At 41.4% G+C, this 20,308-nt stretch overlaps 1 protein-coding gene across 1 annotated transcript; it reads left to right on the top strand.

Moving 5' to 3' along the window:
* Nucleotides 1-7,803: 7,803 nt before the first annotated feature.
* LOC123159887 (disease resistance protein Pik-2) lies at nucleotides 7,804-20,027 on the top strand. Its single transcript, XM_044577694.1, has 3 exons — nucleotides 7,804-8,971; nucleotides 14,244-14,864; nucleotides 17,945-20,027. The coding sequence occupies exons 1-3, from the start codon at nucleotides 7,889-7,891 to the stop codon at nucleotides 19,739-19,741; spliced, it is 3,501 nt and encodes a 1,166-aa protein (XP_044433629.1). The 5' UTR covers nucleotides 7,804-7,888; the 3' UTR covers nucleotides 19,742-20,027.
* The last annotated feature ends 281 nt before the right edge of the window (nucleotides 20,028-20,308 follow it).

Raw genomic sequence — 20,308 nt, 5'->3', positions numbered from 1 at the left:
AACCGTGGTATTATAGGAGCATACCACATCACCTTGGCAGGAATCTTCTTCCTGGGGCGCTCGCCCTGGACATCACCAGGGTCAACACGGCTGATCTTATAGCGCAATGCACCACATACCGGGCATGCGTTCAAATCCTCGTACTCACCGCGGTAGAGGATGCAGTCATTAGGGCATGCATGTATCTTCTGCACCTCGAACCCTAGAGGGAATATAGCCTTCTTTGCTGGGTACGTACTCTCGGGCAATTCATTGTCCTTTGGAAGCATATTCTTTATTATTACCAACAACTTTCCAAATCCCTTGTTAGATACACCATTCTCTGCCTTCCATTGCAACAATTCCAGTGTGGTGCCCAGCTTTTCCTTGTCAGCTTCGCAATTCGAGTACAACAATTTCTTGTGATCCTCTAACATGCGCTGCAACTTCTTCTTCTCCTTTGCACTTGCGCAGTTTCTCTTTGCAGCGGCAATGGCCCGAACTAGATCATCAGCGGGGTCATCTGATGCCTCTTCTTCAGCTTCTTCCCGCATTGCCGGCTCAGCTTCTTCGCATTGCCGGCTCAGCTTCTTCGCCCATTGTTGTATCATCATATTCAGGGAACCCATGGCCAGGATAGCTATCGTCGTCCTCTTCTTCTTCATTGTCTTCCATCATAACCTCTCTTTCTCCGTGCTTGGTCCAAACATTATAATGGGGCATGAAAGCGGACTCAAACAGGTGGACGTGAATGGTTCTTGAGTTAGAGTAATTGTAATCATTCTTACAGCCAGCACATGGACAAGGCATAAAACCATCTGCCCGCTTGGTTGCCTGAGCCGCAATCAGAAAAGTATGCACGCCATCAACGAACTGGTGAGAGCATCGGTCATCATACATCCATTGCCAATGCATCTTCATTACACACCATCGAATAGACCAAATTAATACAAGTTCATACATAAAGTTCATACAACACTTAAATGCAACATACAAATAACTCTCTAGTTAAAGCATTTAAATGCAACAACAAATGCGATCAAGATCGCAACTAAGGTAACAATTGATCCAACAACATAATGATATCAAGCCTCAATATCAATGGCATATTTTCTAATCTTTCTAATCTTCAACCGCATTTTCTCCATCTTGATCTTGTGATCATCAACGACATCGGCAACATGCAACTCCAATTCCACCTTCTCCCTCTCAATTCTTTTCATTTTTTCTTTCAAATACTAATTTGCTCTTTCAACTAAATTTAACCTCTCGACAATAGGGTCGGTTGGAATTTTCGGTTCACATACCTCCTAGATAAAAATATTTATGTCAACTTGATGGGCATAATTTGTCATAAACACCAAATGCAACAAATAGTTTTAAAAGTGAATATACCGCATCTGAATCATAACACGGACGAGGGCTGACGGGGAAGGATATCAAAACCATGGCACTATGTATAACAAACAACGTACATGTAAGATAATTATACAAATAACTATATATCTAAATCACACAAAGATGATTTTTTATATTAAAAGGATAAGAACAAGAGGCTCACCACAAGGTGGTGCCGGCGACGGGTCGGTGCGGACGATCGATGGTGGTTACGACGGAGACGGGAAGGCACTAAGTAAACCACACCTACATATGCAAACTAAGAGTTATTTTAAGCTCCAATTGCCTATAAATCAAATAAACTACCACATATAATTCCTCCCAAATTACTAAAACCCACAAATTAATCACTATATAAAGCATTGCAAGAGCTAATCTAGCAATGAGAGATGAAAGGACAAAGTTGCTAACCTTTGTGATCACTTGAATGGATGGGAGCCTTCAAATCTGGACAAAATTTGGGCAAAATGTGTGATGAGTTCGAGGGGAAGAGAGGAAGAACAGAGAGGAGAGGGGAAAGGGAGAAGAACAAAGCGAGCTGGACGAAGGGTTTATATGTAGGATGACCTGTGGTAGCGGTTCGTGCCACGAACCGCTACTAAAGGTGCTGGACGGGCCCCAGTCTGACAACATCCTGTCACCACTCTCTTTAGTACCTGTTCGTGGCACGAACCAGTGCTAAAGGTTCGCCACGAACCGGTACTACTGAGAGCGGCTCGCCTAGCCGTTGAAACCGGCACTAATAGTCACATTAGTGCCGGCTCAATTTTAAACCGGGACTAATGAGCTGCACATTAGACCCTTTTTCTACTAGTGTGCACAGAATCATTACATTTAACAACTTCATACGAGGACAATGCATGTGATGGCTCACAGTCACAGGTGAAGCGGTAGGTGAGCACTAAAATATGGGAAATCTGACAACATCCTATTTGGTTGCGTGTTAACAAACCCTCCCTGATACTAATCGGTAAAATTGTGAAATGGGCACCACTATCTGCACAGATCTTGAATATGTAGAGGCGGGAGGAGAATACTATTGCAAGACGTGATCAGCAGCACTACACTGCAGGACGAGACGATCAGCACTACACTGAAAGCCAAATACATGTTTATAACAGTAAAACATAACCCATATGTACATAAGAAATGTACAAATAGAAGTTAGTTTGCAAAGAGTGGATCGAGCCAGTAGTAGGTGAAAAGAAAAGGAAGTTAAAGATGATATATGACGAACAAGGTAGTTATTCCAGCTCAATACTAGACGTGTTTGTATGGTTTACAAGCTTGATCTCAAGCAGTGCCTTGACTGTTTCAAGATTGCATAATTAAGGCCTCTCTATTTGTTTACTAATGAAAATATTTATATGTAGACTGGGGCACCTGGTGCCACGAAGTGACGCCCACTACGTCCACCTCCTAGTCACTCCATATTACTCGGCTAACCGGCCACTAACCGAACAGACCCATGCACTAACCCACTAACACAACTAACTCTTGCAGTTTTTCCCCAATGCCCATATGACTTGGCCTACATGCAAACACACACAACTAGCTAACAATCTCCCAGGAAGCTAAGGGCATGTACAGTGGTTGATAAGTCAATGTCATTTTAAGTATTGCATGTAATTTAGATATGACAATTAAAAAATGTCTATAATGGGTTATCTCCAAACCTTATCTTTGATAACTAGCAAATCCTAAAAATATGGTCAGACATATTATGCTAAGAGGCCATCTTTTAAATAAGAGAAGACAAGTTTTTTCTTATGATTTCTCTCTCATCCACCTCAACATTTATCCTATGTGGCACTCCTAAGATAACACCATTGTACATGCCCTAACTAGTACACCGATTCTCTCGGCCAGCATCTCCACAGTCTGTTGATCTTCAGCACTTGCACCGCAGTTTCACACTGCCAACAGCATCTCACCGGGCTCACCGCATCGCACGACACCAAAGGCATCTTGTCCTTGCATGCCATACCTGAATCTCGCCGTCCAAGAATGTACGTATCACACATAGGACTTGCCAGCATACAATTGACCACAGAACTACGCCAAACTACATGGATAATGAAAACAAAGTGATTGTATGGTATTTACTTATATATAGATCGAGCATTTGAATTTATATTTTTGTACAACATTTTTTGTTCGACATGTGTGTTTAGGGATTTAGCATTGGGTAACCAAAAGCGGTCACCGCCATCACTTTGTTTCCTTCTTTGTTTCTTTCTTGTTTCTCACCTACTGGCTGCTAGTCTTGCAGCGGTACCTCCGTAGCTCGAGATGAGATCTAGTAGGCAACTTCTCGGATGCCTCCTCTCCCTAATACAAGTAGAAAAAACATAATTCCACGTGGGACTGTCTTTTGTTCTTTAACTGGCCCTGGCTCAAGCATATTCTCAGAGAAACTTGTCCTTGGTGCGCACCATGACCATGTAAGGAGGTACTACCTCCGTCCTGGTTTATAGGTTCCCTTTGTAGTTTGTGCCAAATTTTATTAATAAAATGTTAATGCATGTCAAAAAAATTTATCTCATTGGGTTCGCATTTGAATATAGTATTCAAATATATAATGTTTGGTGACATGTGTGAACGTTTTGTTAGTTTAATCTACGGTCAAAATTTGGCACGAAATATAATGGGGACCAATAAACCCGGACGGAGGTAGTACGACGCTGGACCTTTAAATATCCATCCGTCTGAACGGATCCTAAGATTCGGCCGCTTTTGGTTAATCAAACAGTGCGGGGACAACATAGGTCGCCACGGCCAGTCTGTTCTTGGTAAACAAATGCCACCGCTCAGGTTTTCGTATTGGCTCGTACTCCAAGTTCAGATCTAGCATTTTGTAAGGGGTAGTGGACTCCTTGATGCTTGAGGTCCATCGGATGGCGCGGCCAGAAAGGAGAGAAATATTGTTCAGGACTCTAGGCCTGTGTAAACGTTCCCAATGTTCCCTTTCCACATGAAGTAACTACTTATTCTTTTTTCTTTCCCGCAAAAAAAAAAGAATAAGTACTTACTTCATGTGAGAGGATGCCCACGAAGAGCTGCCGTTTGATCTGCAGTGCACACACAAAGTTGTTCGTGCTAAACAAGGATGTTTCGGCCCGGACTGTCACTAGTGTGTCCAACAACGAGACAGATGGTGGTGCAGCTTTTCAATTTTAAATAATAATCAAAATTCAAAATAGCACCCTCATCGCCACGTAAGGGCTCATTTGGTTGCTTGGATCCCCCCGGGGATCCCTGCGTTTTCCCAGGGCCTGGAAACCACACGGAGATGTTCGCCAGGGAAATCGGGCTCGACATTTGGACGACCTTGTCGCCGAGGTAGGCCTGCCTGACCCTGCTCTTTCCCCGGGTAGAGCTCCCACGCCTTGACACTCCTGGAAAATTTCCCCGCCTCGTTTCCCTCGCACGATCTGAGCTTGTGCCCCTCCACCGCCTCGATCTGTTTCTCTTGGGCGTTGCCTTCTTCTGACTCTCTTCTGTTCCCCTCCCCTCTACCACCAAATAACCATCCCAAGAAGTTGATCCCCCCCCATGAAAGGAAGGGGAACCCGTGTGCTCGGGAAATTCCCGTGTCAGGATTTAGTAACCTGGGCGTTCTCCCCCCGGTAACCAAACAAAGCCTAAGGGTGATTCTGCTAGCACTGGCAAATTGGCAATATGCAAAATGGACACTTTTCTTCTAACTACAACCACAGGAAAGGACGGTTAATCTGATGCACCGTAACAAGCATATAATATAACAACAAAAACAAATCTATGAAAACTTTGAATGGAACAATACATGGAGCTGAATGTAGAGATGGCAGCATGAACCGGCAAGTTGAACGACGGCTGAGATTAATCCATACTCCATAATAAAGGGCATATGTGCCAATACATGACATTTTCACCTCCTCCATGGGCCAGCCCATTTACGCCCTTTTTACTATTCTGTTAGAATTAAAAAAAAAATGTTACAACATGATTCGAATCTAAGACCACTAGGCCGCATACAAATAATGATAACCAATAGGACATATCAATTATTTTTGTCCAGACTAGGACATGATCGATACTAGATTAGCAGGGACGTGGGCCCTCTTCGGTTGGTAGTTTCCATGTGATCCGCTTCATAGAAATAGTTGCACCCAAGAATTACGGTGGATTAATTAGCACTAGGAACGAGTGGGTGGTCCACATTTGTTCCCGTGTATTTTGCTTCGTCAAAGTAACAACACCAGAAAATCAAGCGTGGACAAAACTGTAAATCTATTTCTTTCTTTCTTTCTACCTTTTCATATTCACATATTTTCTACTCGGCGAAAATATGTTTCCACTGATCCTATATTTGCTTCCGGTACATGTTGATTTTTGTTCGGTTTAAGTATCAATCTATTTTTCTTTTAGTGAAATTTTCTTAAAATCTTGAACTTTTTGTAAATTCGTGAACTTGTTTCAAACCGAGATTCAAATTCATAAACTTTTTCGAATTCACATACTTTTATTTTTAAAACACATAAACCTTTTTTCAAATTTATGCACCTTTTCTCAAATCGGTGATTCAAAACCGATGAACCTTCTTTGCAATTTTGTTTTTTTATCAAAATTAATGACTTTTTTGGTAAACTGAAATAACCGAAAATAGCTTGGTTGTTTGTAAAATTTCGAAAGATCTACACCATAATAATTTAGCACCATCAGATAAACGGCTCATAATTACAGATTAAGGTAGTAATTACTTGGGAGTCTCAAGTTAGTAGATGTATAGATGTATAGATATAGATAGCTAGATTTCATTTTTCGGTCACAAACAGATGTGGGCAGTATGCTAGCTCTGAAATGTTTTTTCCCTTTAAGCAGGCCGGCAGGTGCCAAGATTAAGAAGCCTTGAAACAAATAGGGGAATCCCATATTCATAAGAAAAAAGAGTGAATTAGTAAAGTATCGTTCCACTGGACAATAGCTAAGATGCCCTGTGCCTCTTGGAGAATATTTTCAACAACAAAAAACTGCTCTGAGGGATAAGAGAAACAATGACTTGTACAGTTTGTAAGGTTAGTCATGGTAACAATATATTAGTTCCATCTGTCTCTCTATTGGGTGATTATTAAATAATTTCCCACTTCGGGCGAAGAGTTGTTGCTTGCGCACCTCGCGGATCTGGCCAGTAGGTAAGCCTTTGTTTGAAAATATCCAATTACTAGCAGTTTCGACGGTAGCTCATCGACCGATGGATCTGGCCTCTAACAATGCCACCTAATGGTGCGAGTTGTTGTACGGACAATTCTATAGCGCTAGCAACATCCACCTACCACATCATCGAAAGAAGAAACAACCAGGTTTACAGGTAATTAAGATGACTACAGAGACCATAGCTCACAACCGGCGCGAGGGGGTGCTGTTAGCTACGCGCACCGCGGTACTGCGACCAGAGCACCGTGGAGCTGCGATCGGCACACTGCAGAGCAAAGCAGATGTGGTGGGCTTTCGTCCTTAATTTGGGGGTGGCTAGAACAAAGCAATGGTTTTCTGTTGGCCATGTGGTGTTTGGGTGGTGATGGAGTGACGATCACTAAATTGGACTTTGTGAATTAATCACAACTTCATTTCTGGGAGTTTGATCACAAACAGATGCGGGCAGAATCTAGCTGTGGATTTTCTTTTATAAGCAGGACGACGGGTACCAAGATTATGAAGCCTTGAAGCAGATTGGGTCTTGGGAAGTCCCAAAGTCACAAGAAAAAGAATGTGCCGCAAAAGTAAAAAAAAAAAGAATAGTGATTTGTTATTGTTCTACTAGACAATATATAGCTAGCTAGATGCCCTGAGCCTCTTGGAGAATCTTTTCGACAAAAAATGATGTTGCGATAGATAAGAGAAACAATGACTTGTACTACAGTTTGTAAGGTTAGGCTAGCCATAATAGGGGTAACATAAGTAGTATCATGCACTTGGAACTCTCAAACATGCTTATGTGGCAGGTAATTAAAAAAGAGAGAGATGATTATAGTAACATAGGTAGATACCGTAATATAATAAATGTTATGCTATTATGTGTCATGCATGACAACAAATAAGATCACCTATGATACTAAAATATGATATTATGCACCATGGATGTAGTATCATATATTAGTATCAATACTCTCCACTATGACCAGCCTTAGTCGTGCCAAAAATATATATTAGTTCCATCTATGTGTCCATTGGATGATGAATAAATAATCTCCCACGTCTGGCGAAGACTAGTTGCCCGCGCACCTCACGGATCTGGCCGGTAGGTACGCCTTGTTTGAAAATATCCAATTACTAGCTGTCTGGACGTTAGCTCGTGGATCCATGGATCTGGCCTCTAAGAATGCCACCTAACGCTGCGAGTCGTTGCACCCACAACTCTCTAGCGCTCGTAGCATCCACCTACCACACTATCGAAAAAGAAGAAACACCCAGCTTTGCATCGTTGTTCTTCTTCTTCCAAGGAGGGAGAAGGAGTAGAGAGTGGCTAGCCATGGCGGAGCTAGCGGTCGGGCTCTCCAAGACGGTGGTGGCGGAGGCGCTGACCAAGGTCCAGTCGGCGATCGACGAGGACACCAAGCTCCGGCAGAAGGCCCAGCGGGACCTAGTGACCATTACCTTGGAGTTCGAGATGATGAACTCTTTCCTCGGCGTGGCCAACGAGGACAGGGCGACCAACAAGCTGGTGATGACATGGGTGAGGCACGTCCGTGAGCTGGCCTACGACCTGGAAGACTGCGTGGAGTTCGTCGTCCATTTGGACGACAAGCGGATCTTCTGGCGCCGGCTGCTTCCAGAGTGCATCGTCGGCCCGCTGCCGCTGGACCAGGCGGTGACGGAGATAGAGGAGCTCAAGGGCAGGGCCAAGGAGCTGAGCGAGTGCTACTCGCGCTACAGCCACATCTGCGAGCCTGCCTCCAAGTTCGTCATGCTGCAGCAGCAGCAGGTATCCAGCAGTGCCACCGGCGCAACATCGTCCAACATGCTCGCCGAGGCAAGGGACGCTGCCAGGAGGCAGCACGGCGCCTTAGGGGATCTCACCCAGCTCATCACCACCAACAAAGACGACGACGATGACTCCAAGCTTCAGGTGATCTCGGTGTGGGGCACAGGCGGCAGTCTTGGGACAACCTCCGTCATTAGGAAGACGTACAACGATCCAGAGATCCGCAAGAACTTCGCGTGCCGCGTCTGGGTCAAGGTGGTGCATCCTTTCGATCCCCGCGAGTTCGTCCGGCGCTTCATGGCTCAGGTCTACGCAAGCACCTGCGATAAACAAGGGGTGGACATCGGTGTGCATGTCCTCAGGAAGATGAATTCATGGCAAGAACGACTCCTGACGGAGTTTATGCAGGAAGTCAACACCAAGACTTACCTTGTCGTCTTGGAGAACCTGACAGACATGGCAGATTGGGATGCTGTAAGGACCTTCCTTCCTGACGTGGAAAATGGCAGCCGCATCATCGTATCCACGCAGAATTTCGAGGTTGCAAGCCTGTGCATTGGACATTCATACCAGCCACTGGAGCTCCAGCAGTTCCCGTCCGACCACTCTGTGTGTGCCTTCTTCTCAGAGGTAATTAAGCAAGAAATTAACTGCATGAGTTATGTACTTTAAAAATATATTGTTTTTGAAAGAGTAAACCCTAGGTGGTACTGAGAGCTGGAGATGGGCAGAATGACCTGTGTGGAGCCCGCCGTGCCGCCAGATCTGGCTCCATACTTTCGCTCCATATATTTACCGTTTTGTAGTTTCTTGTTTTATTCAGTTGGTTTGGATGTGGGTACATAAATCTTCTATACATACCTTTGATCATGCATAGCTATATGTAATCTCTCAAAAACATGCTTAATTATATGTACATATATTTCAAAAAAATATCTACTGGTAGAATTTGCTTGTCACAAATTGATGTAGGTAACCAAGTAAGGCAGGGTTTGTAGTTGCTAAACTATTATGTACTGAACTTACTTTATAATTTATTCGAAACAGCAATTGAGGTTTGGAAATCTTGCTTAACCAGATAATAAAACAAGAAAAAAATTAGCTAGGCAATAATATTACCATACACCCATGCTAGATAATGGAACTGTTAAACAGAGGCGTACAGATGCAATGCTAGTATGATAATCCTCTAAACATACATTTTTTTAGAACGGAAGCTTTCAATACCCTCTTTTTACAAAGTGTCTTATAAATCACAAAACAAAGCTAAATCATAACAGTGTGACAGGCTACGCTCAAGAAACTAAGAAGAAGCTACGCTCAAGAAACTAAGAAGAAGCCTATTAGCTTCCTACGGTCCTAAGAGGGACATTAGTTCCATAGGAAGTCACTCGAGTTTCTTGATGCTAAGCTATGATCCTAGCTAATATGTTTCTATGCGAGGGATCCGTGTCCTGTTGGGTAGTATACGTAGGACAGCCTATTATTACACTCAACTGATTTAGGATGCACTAGTCATCAACCCGTGCAACTGCACGGGCTAGGCGTATTATACTCTTCAACTGCTTTTTTGAAATCTATGGTATTGTGACACAACATGCATATATACTGTGTGGACACACGTATAGCTTTAACTTTATGTGAAGGATGATTCGTCAATTTATTTTAAGTGGATACAAATGTTGATATATTTAAAAAATTGATCGTACTGTTTAATCAGGAAATGATATACCATGTCTTAATTAATTTCTTATGTTTTCCAGAATGGCAGACATAAAATCTAAATAATGGAACTACAAAGAGAAAGTACACATGCCGTTAGATATAAACCTTAAAATATGGAGTCCATATGCATGGCTATAATTGTAGGAGCATCCATACGAATGTTCCATTTTTTGGTTTGCACATCGTCAAGCCAGAGCCTTTTAAAACATGGGTATAATGTAAACAATATCTAATTAATCACAATTGATATTAAATCGAAATAAGGAAATGCAGAAGTAGCAATACTTGCCTCATTTCATTTTGACACAAATCTCACCAGTTTCAAGTTTGCCAAGTTTCTAGGACAAACAATGACTTGAAATGTAAGTAATCACACTACTATAATAACCGAGAAAGCAGGAAATAACTTGTTCTAAATAAAGAGAAGTTGCACATTATTTTACAACAATACTTTCTCAAAATTCGAAGGTTTGCTCGAGGATCAATACGTTTGGCCGAACCCACAAAATCTTGCATGGAGGATAAAGCTACTTAAACGTTCGTATTCTTAAATATAAAAAATATCGATGTATCTAAGATTTGTGTATTTAGTGAACCAAAAAACTCTATTATGCATCCAACCGTTCTTTTTAAAGTTTTCACCGCCAAATTTGATGTTTGATACCAATGAACTAACAATTCATGATCTTAGGACATAAAATCACAATAGAATAGATATATCAGATTAATGCATATAGCTACTCAAGAAAATTGCTTACAGATCTAAATAACTACAGACGATACATTAAATTAGCAAAGTTTGTTATTGCCTCGCCATCAAGATAATGGCCATGCACCCACATTATCATCATGTGGCTGCCACTACATATTTCAAGGTTTGAATGAATGGAAAGGATTTTTCATCTTGCAAAAAAAAAAACACTTTCCTCCGATAGCTCATATTGAAGTAGATGTTCACACATCAATTTTACCTGGTCCTCACTATTTAGAACCTTACCTAATATACGGCACAGTATCACGACATCATTATCGATGGAGCAATACTTGTGAACCTGCAGAGGAAGGCACAACAAATAATATCACATGCATTCAAGGCATATATTAGAGGAGATGCAATATGTGTGCCGTGAACATATCATAGTACCATCTGAAAAGACAACCGACAATAATATATTTTAGGAACCAACAACATGTCATAGAACTAATGTAAGGTCATTTTCCGCAAGCCTGCGACCACTATATATGAAACACATAAAAAATACTAAGGAAGTAACTTGATTAAGTTTACACATGTTTACAATTTAATTTTTTTGTGAAAAATTTACTATTTAGTGCTTGACTTAGTAGTATGAGTACACACAAACTAACTTGCGAACATCTAAAAGTTCCTAATTTAATATAAATCTTTGACATGTTGAGATTATTATCTTCTTCAATTCATTTTTGGTTAGGCAATGGACAAATCGTCTTTATCGCCATATTTGCCATATGCCTTCAAGAAATATGAGAGAAAAATAGTATAGCATGGAGATCAGTATATATGTGAAAAAAATAATACTTTAGTACAACGTAATATTATAAATAATTATATACTTTTCAACATATTAAAAAAATGAAACCGACACCGATATATTTTCTAGAAACCAATGACATGGAAGCATATCATGCATTACATAAAATTATGAACACCAAGAGGACTTCACTTGATGTGTTAATAAGAAATTTTTGTAACCGAGATAAGTATTAAATTTAGTCTCTATGTCGCTAGGTTGATAACAGTGCACACAATTTATGTGAAAGTGAAAGTATGTTTTATTGGAATAATTACGACAGAAATTACAAAGCGACTATTCTTTTTTGATGCACATTATGTTATTTCAAATATTCTCCCGAATAGTACTGCACACACAGACCAGACACAAACGACCTGAAGCTTGCTCCAAAACATACTTGGTAATTTAGTTTGTTTTGAAAACCTTGTGTTCGTAGGCCATGTGTGCAAAATTTGAGAAAGGAACAAACGATATTTAATGTTCATAAGAAAAGAGAATGAGTGCAACACCATATATTTTTAGTAATTTTTGTCATGTATGTAGGTGATACAACCACTTCCACATCCGGCCTCTATATCTCATAGTTTTACAAAAATCAAATAGATACAGAACTCTATACCTCCTAGATGTTGGTATTGTCCTCCCTGAACTTTTTTCCGGGTGCACGACTGCTCACTTATTGCTGTATTGTCTGCCTTACACAGCCATACATGGTGGTCGCAACCCTTTTTTTCTACTGCTTATACAATAGTGCAACATTTAGCTGTATAAATGACACTTCCTCTGGAGGAAACTCAACCCGGCTGTAGATTGTATGTTGCAAATGCTCATTGATGCAGACCCCTCTGTATCTGAGATCCAGCACATATTCTCCATCAAGATCACTGGCCCTCAGCCCCAACCCCCATAGTTATTACAACATCCCCACACCATTCTTTATCTTCAGTCCAGTGCGATATGGAAATAAATAATAAAACCAAGGAGAGAATATTTTTTAGTCTTCCTATAAAATTATACCGACATTAATTTGTTCAGTATTTTATACCATTGACATTGGAACAAAATTGGCTGTACATAGTAGATATTAGATCGAATAAAAACCTAATAATTCCACTGCCATCTAACCTTAGTAAATTGCATACTCTAGCAGTCAGATTGGTATTAATTCTTTGTTCCACTCAAATCAAAGGATGGCCAACTGCATGGATAGTAGTTGAATTGGTAAAAATTATAGGATTTAATGCTAGTTTGTTGCTAGTGTCCCATATTATATAGATACAAAATAGTTGATCAGATAGAAAACATATACCTACGTGCAGCCAAAAGGGATAGGGCACTCGATTATCCTCATGCATCTCCAATGCAACGCATGCTGATGAACTCCGCTGTAGGCGTGGCCAATTTGTCCGACCTACTTAAGTACATGGCAGGCATGGAGGAAGGGTTGATACCTCAATACATTGGGGAGGCAATCTCGATGGTTGGCCGAGGAAGCAGATAGATGGTGTCGGAGCGGTCTTGAAGACCAGATGAGGGAGATCTAGGGGATCAGGCGTGCTTGTTGAGAAGAAGCGGCGGTGGGAGGTTGGAGGGTAGGATGGGAGGATTACACAATCGTGTTTTTTTTGTTGGTTTCTGTTTCATTTTTTTTATCATGTATAAGGACGTGGAAAGAGAGTTTGTCTCCTGCACGTGAAGAGGTGCAGGCACATTAGGGCATTATCTCACGGCCATCGTTGTATCATTAGTAAATCTAATGGTCAAAATTTTGTAACCATCAGAATTTACGTGGAACCTCGTTTGATGCCTCCAATTAGTAAATATAAGATATAGGAATGTTGTAATTATTCATATAGGGCCATCGGATATTACTTCTGATCTAGCAAGTCCGTCCCTACAATAAAAGTGTTGACTGTTGACACATGATGTGTGGCTCAATCCATATGATCAGTCAATAGAGTTTTATCATATAAACAACGTGCCTTATTCAATTATTAATAATAACAGATTATTTGCAATAACCTACAACAATATTTTTCAGCAGTATTGAAGTTTTTTTTGGAACAACAGTTGGGAAATTCCCTACTACAAGTTTTATATCATAGTATAATAGGTACAAGGCTGTTGAAGTATTTTTTTTTTGCGGGTCAGGCTATTGAAGTTAACACCTCCAACTTATAATGCTCCATCGATAGCGATCCACCACACCAGACACTTGTATTCCTCCCTCAATTTCATACTCCCCCCGTCCCACAATATAAGAGCGTTTTCCCACTAGTGTAGTGTCAAAATGCTCTCATATTATGGGACGAAGTATTAATTAAGATTTCAAGCCAATGGATATTTTACCAAATGCTTTGGGCCAATGTCTAACTTGCCTCAGGCATTCTCTTTGGTCTTATTAGACTTTGTATGTTTGCCGGCATATAAACAGTGTGTGTACGCATATTTGGCTGTGTGAACCCTACTTATATAAAAGTTGGTTGTGTGCTCATTTTTTTATTGTATCCTTGATGTGAAAGTATGAGTTTTATCGGCGTAGATAGCTAGAAGAAATTAGTTTCATATTCTTTATATGTACCTTGGATTAGTAATTTTGTGTCAACATCTCTCCTCGTGTGCAGGGTGCTCGAAATCATGGAAATGAAGAAGACAGCCGAATGATGCCAGAAGTGTACCAATCCTCCTCCTATGGAGAGATCTCCCCTTCCACTATAGAAGTTGGCAAAAACTGGATGAAGACCTATCCTCTTGTTGGACGCGAGTCACAAATGAGTGAACTTCGCAGTTATGCAGCTAATGCACGTGTCAGCAATTCCCCAGTTATATCTGTTTGGGGAATAGCTGGCATTGGAAAGTCGGCTCTTGTAAGAAACCTGTACTATGACAGAATGCTTCACAGCGAGCAGTTTACCAAGTACTGTTGGGTGGATGTATCACGTCCTTTCAATTTGAGGGATTTTTGCCGAAGCTTACTTAGGGATTTTCGTTCACAAAATGATCCAATCGAAGAGTGTCGCAAGTTTCTGCAAGTAAATCAGTGTCTCGTGGTTATTGATGAACTGGAGTCTGAAGAAGAATGGGATCAGATAAAGGCTGTCTTGGTATCTAGAGATTCTTCTAGTGTTATCATTGTCATTACAACTGAAGCCTGTGTTGCAACATATTGCACAAATAATGAAGATCAAGTGTGTAATGTGAAAGGCCTAGAAGAAGCAGCAGCCTTTCATCTATTCCGAGAAGAGGTGTGTTTTCTTACAAGCTATCTCCCGTATAGTTGTAATAGCTCTTTTGTCGAGTTAGATTTTAGGTGGTCTTGCTTAAGAAGTTAAGTTATAAGAACGGCTAGAGAAGATCTAAAGTTACCACCTAAAATATTGAGTTAAAAAAATTGTGAACCTAACTCTTCCCCCAAATTCAATTCCCCAAATCATAAAGGTGCACAAACTTCTTTTATAACATGATTTGAAACTATATTAATATAACTAGTGCATAATTATACATAACCATGCCTACATTGAACTTGAAATACTCAAAATAAACAAAGCTACCACATATTTAACATAATTTAACACTTAAAACATAAAATATACTCTATGCCATGGCTTAGGTTCATTGACGGACTCGTCGAAGCGGAGATTGACGAACAACTCGAACCTCCTCGCCACGTGTTCTGCATGGTTAGCCTTGTCCTTGTGTGCAAATTCGAGGGATTCCTCGAATATGAGGTGTTCTTCCATCGTAATAGTGAAGCATATGGCGACGTGGGTCTGCTCCACTCGAGCTGGGTCTCCATCACGCGGTGCAGCTCCTCGTCCTTTGGTAGTGCCCTCTCGATCTCTCAATCGGCTAGCTCCAACCGGTGGAGGTCAAGCTCAAGCTCACGCTCCTCCTTTTCCTTTGGGAGTCCCTCTCAATCTCTGAATCAGCGAGGTCCAACGGGTGGAGGTCAAGCTCAGGCTCGCGCTCCTCCTCCTCTGAGCTTCAATCAAACATGAAGGCCGTGAAGCTTGCAACCAATTCGGCCCTCCGCTGCAATGAGAATATTAACTCAGCAGTTGGCTTGGCCCTGACCATGGCGGAACGACGCCGAGATGGGTGGCGCGGGCTCATGGGGTGGTGAGGTGGACTCTAAATGGGCTGCAGCGGCTAGGGTCTATGGAGAATTCGGTTTTAGGCGGGCTCGCGATGGCTTTTTAGGGGGGAGGGTGTTGATTTTGGCGTTGTAGCACCTTCAGTGCCAATGAATGGGGAATAAATGTGTTTGGCACCATTTTTCAGTGGAGATAGAAAGGGTTTATGGAGAATCAGGGGGCTACTCAAATTTGTGCAGGAGGGATGAAGTGTGAAGGACTAGTAAGGGTTTATGGAGAATCATGTATGAGCCTATGAGTATTTGTAGTTTCTGTGGGAAGGACTACTACGGGTTTAATTCCAGAAATAAGAAATTTTTGATGAGTTACAAATCACTAGGGAACTTCTAGGGATGCTCTTAGCACCTCATAGGCTCATGCATGTGTTTGTCTATTCCACCTCACTCACGGCGCTTGTGCATAAATTTCTCCGCTCCTTACTCATGGTGAACAAGAAATAGATTATGTTTACCTTAGGTAATCTCTTCACTGGAGTAATGTATAGTAGCATCTTTTCTAGGAATGGTCTTCAGACTATGTATTTCAATCATATCTGTAAACAGACTCAAAACATGTTTATTTGGTTTGATACAACACAAATAATCTCTGGCACATGCAAAACACGTTCTACTAACATAACGAAAACTTGAAAAACAGTACAACTATTGTTTACAAATCAACATTCTTATGACTTCCACATGTTATCTTACCTTCGATATTGTTTGTGTGAGGAAACTATGGAAATATCTAAAGAAACAGTATCAGTAATCTTACATGCACATAGAGTTTATAGTATATGCCTGTGCAAATTGGAAATCCAATTGTAAACAATTTTATATAGCATGTATTTTCTAAGATAAATTCCCAGGAAAAATAGTGAACACTATCATGTAAGAATAAAAGTATATAAGAACCGACATGTCACTACTAGAATCTGGTTTTGTCCCGAGTTCAAGAACTTCATGGAGTTCATTCTATCGGGATTTGGCAAACTTTTGTTTTCCGACTTTGATTCAAAGTTGGACTTGGTAGTTATAAGCAACTCGGCAGAGCTGTGACATTACCTGGTTCCAATGAAAAATGACTCGCCGAACTAAATAAACTTGGCAGAATCTCAAGTTCGCCGAGTTCAAGGGGAAAAAAACTCGGCAAAGTCTGACAGGTGGGCCTTGCTGTACAGCAGGCGACGGAGCCGTGACAACATCCTGTTTCTTGCCGAGTTTCGTCAAACAGTGACTCGGCAAAAAAATAAAAATTCTTTTTCTTATTTTTAAAATAGGAATTCTAGGGGTCACATCTTTACCGAGTTTTGTCCTAAGGAGACCTGGTAAACATTTTACCATTTGCATTTTTTTAAATCGGAATGTCAGGGCTATGGATTTGCTGAGGTCCCAAGGGTAACAACTCAATGACGACATATGTTCAGTGGTTCCGTCCAACCTCGCCGTGCGAGGAGCGGCGCTACCAGCTTAAATAGCCGTGTTGTCCAAAAGGGATAAGCACTTCGGTTATCATCAGGATATTGACTGTTAATTACTGTGAATCTTCTCTGTATAAAATAAAATCATATGTCCTTTGCATGTCGGGTCCTTTTGGTGTCCACCAAGCTTGGGTATACGTTCACACAACATGATATATACCACCCGCAGGCCACCCACCCTCGTACGCGTGACGCTAGATCAGCTAAACAAAGATGAAAATATCACTAGAGTTCCATTCCACTGGAGTACGCATGACACACTCTGTACCTTGCAATAGTTGACTTATATTTTATATCTGTATCTTACAAAAAATTAATAGTTTTATTCCATGAATACGTTTTTCTACACAGATTTATTGATATGAATTTACATGACAACAACAACTTTTTTTGTATATTAGCTCTCAAAGTTATAGATGTAAGTTGTGCTCCTTTTGAAAGACAACAATTACATAATTAGGATGTATGCCCTTTAAAAAGGAGATCAGTTGTATATTAACTATTACGGAACATTCTTAAGATGTATGGACAAATTATTATTCTGGAACTTACAGTCTTGAAATGACCCAGGCTTGAAACCCTTTATGTGTGCGTAGGTCAGTCACTGTTGTCCGCAAAATGGAAGTATATATGGAACATCAGAATCCAATGCAATTGATGTTTACTATGCTAATTATTAACACTGTTTTTTCTTTCATTGTTTGAACAATAGGTACGCAGAACAAAGTCCACTTCACATCTAATTACTCACAACAGTGACGAGCTAGGTGAACTTATTTTCAAGTGTGGAGGTCTTCCCAAAGTGATAGTTGCTCTTGCTGAATTATTGGCCACACAGACGGTGAAATTGATGGATAATATACATTCTTTGAATCACAAATTTATGCATCATCTAGAGACGAATCAAGAATATGATAGCCTGCAGGGCCTATTCAGTTGGATGCACTCATACTTCCGTAATTGCCCAGATTCACTCAAGCCATGTATCTTTTACCTATCAATTTTTCCTCGGGACTATAACATTCGGCGTAGGCGACTGGTAAGGAGGTGGATTGCAGAGGGGTACTCCAAGGATAGCGATGAAATATCGGCAGAAGAGAAAGCAGAGCAGTTCTTCTCCAATCTCCTTCAACTGAGCATAATCCAGCAGCTACCAAAGGTGGTCACCACTGTGTTCGATGACACAAAGATGATATCTTGCCAAGTTAATGGATTCATCCGTGAGTACATCGTCTCACGTAGAATGGAAGAGAACCTTGTATTTGAACTGGGGCACAAATGTGTCATGACCACACAGCACACAGGGCGTCACCTTATCATATTGAAAAGTTGGGACAGAGACAGAATTGTGTTTGATAGCATCGACTTCTCACGTCTACGGTCACTGACAGTGTTTGGAGAGTGGGAATCATTCTTAATCTCAAAAAGAATGAGGCTCCTTCGGGTGCTTGATTTGGAGGATGCAACGGGTGTAAAGGATGATGATCTCCGGAAAATGTTGAAGCTGCTGCGTCGCCTCAAATTTCTGTCTTTAAGAGGACGCACCAAGATATGCTGTCTGCCAAATTCATTGGGTGATCTCAGGCAGCTTCAGAGTCTTGATGTGAGATATACCTCTATAGTCACGCTGCCAGGAACCATCACCAAGTTAAAGAAGCTGCAGTATATTCGTGCAGGCACCACCATCCCAGCATCAACGCCAGATGCCTCAACTAGCTTGTTGCCGGAGTTCCGCAGATGTCGTCGCCTAGTTGGTGTTGTAGTGCCAAGCAGGATTGGTGAACTGACGGCATTGCACACGCTCGGTGTTGTCAACATTGGTGCTTCAGGCGGGAAGGACATTGTCAAAGAGCTCAACAAACTCACCCAGCTGCGCAAACTCGGAGTGTCAGGCATCAACAAGCATAACTGCGAACACTTCTTTGCAGACCCAGGTCATGTCCATTTAGAATCTTTGTTAGTGCGACTCGACAAGGACAGTCAAAGTTGCTTGGATGGCATCTCGCTGCTCTGGAAGAAGCTGCGCAGTCTTAAACTGCATGGGCTTCAGAACAAGTTGCCACTGTTGGTGGCGGGCCAACTTAGCAACCTCAGGAAGTTGGATGTGGAGATGGACACTTTAGAGAAAAATGACATTGAGCTCCTTGCCGAGCTACCAGAGTTATGTATTTTGCGCGTCAGAGTCAAGCAGCTCGAAGGTGGTAAGCTCCATTTTTACGTCGAGATGTACGGAGAGCAGTTGGCCACCTTCAAACAGGTGAAGATCCTCGAGATTGGTTGCAGCTCCAGCCCGTCACATGTGGAATTTGGATCAAACTCAATGCAAAATCTTGAGGTGCTCAAGGTTGACTGCTACACCGCGTCATATCAGCTTACTGGCCTGAATTTTCTACCTGAACTCAAACAAGTCTTGTTGAAGGGTGGCACTGATGATATCAAGATAGACCTCGAGACCCAGCTGCGTGATGGCCATCCAAGGACAGCACCTGCTGTGGAGCTTGAAAAATAACTATCATGTTCGACCTAATGGGTGAATGGGTGATTGGATTTCTCCTTCTTCTGTTCTGAGCTGTGGCAACGTGACCGTTACGTTCTACTAGCATAAAAGATTGCCTACGTTGGAGTTACCACTTTAAGCTAGCATCTTTAAATTTTAGCTCCATTTAGTTATTCCTTCCAAAGAATGTTTAGATTTATTTGTAAGAATACGCCCTTACACTTGCTTGTATTAGAAAATTTATATGACGAGGCTTGCCGCTATTTGTCATAGCCTGATATTTAAAACTTTGATTCATTCTTCCGCAAAAAAAGAACTTTGCTTCGTTGCATTCTTCATTCCTTCCGGCTAGCACATGTAGTACTGCCGCTGTTCTTCATCATCCCGGCCGGCACGTTGCCTGTTCTTGGACTGCGGGCTTTTGGTGCTCAACCACCATGGTGGTGGATATTTTGAAAAATTCGATAATCACATTTCGAAGTTTCAAAATATTTGGAAAAAAATTATACGCATTCATAGGTATGTATTCTACATTCTACATGTGTATAAAGTCTGACGATGAAATACATTGTGGTGAGA

This window comes from Triticum aestivum, chromosome 7B (assembly GCF_018294505.1).
Source record: "Triticum aestivum cultivar Chinese Spring chromosome 7B, IWGSC CS RefSeq v2.1, whole genome shotgun sequence".
In the NCBI taxonomy this organism is placed as follows: Eukaryota; Viridiplantae; Streptophyta; class Magnoliopsida; order Poales; family Poaceae; genus Triticum; species Triticum aestivum.
This window is presented reverse-complemented; position numbering and strand designations above follow the sequence as displayed.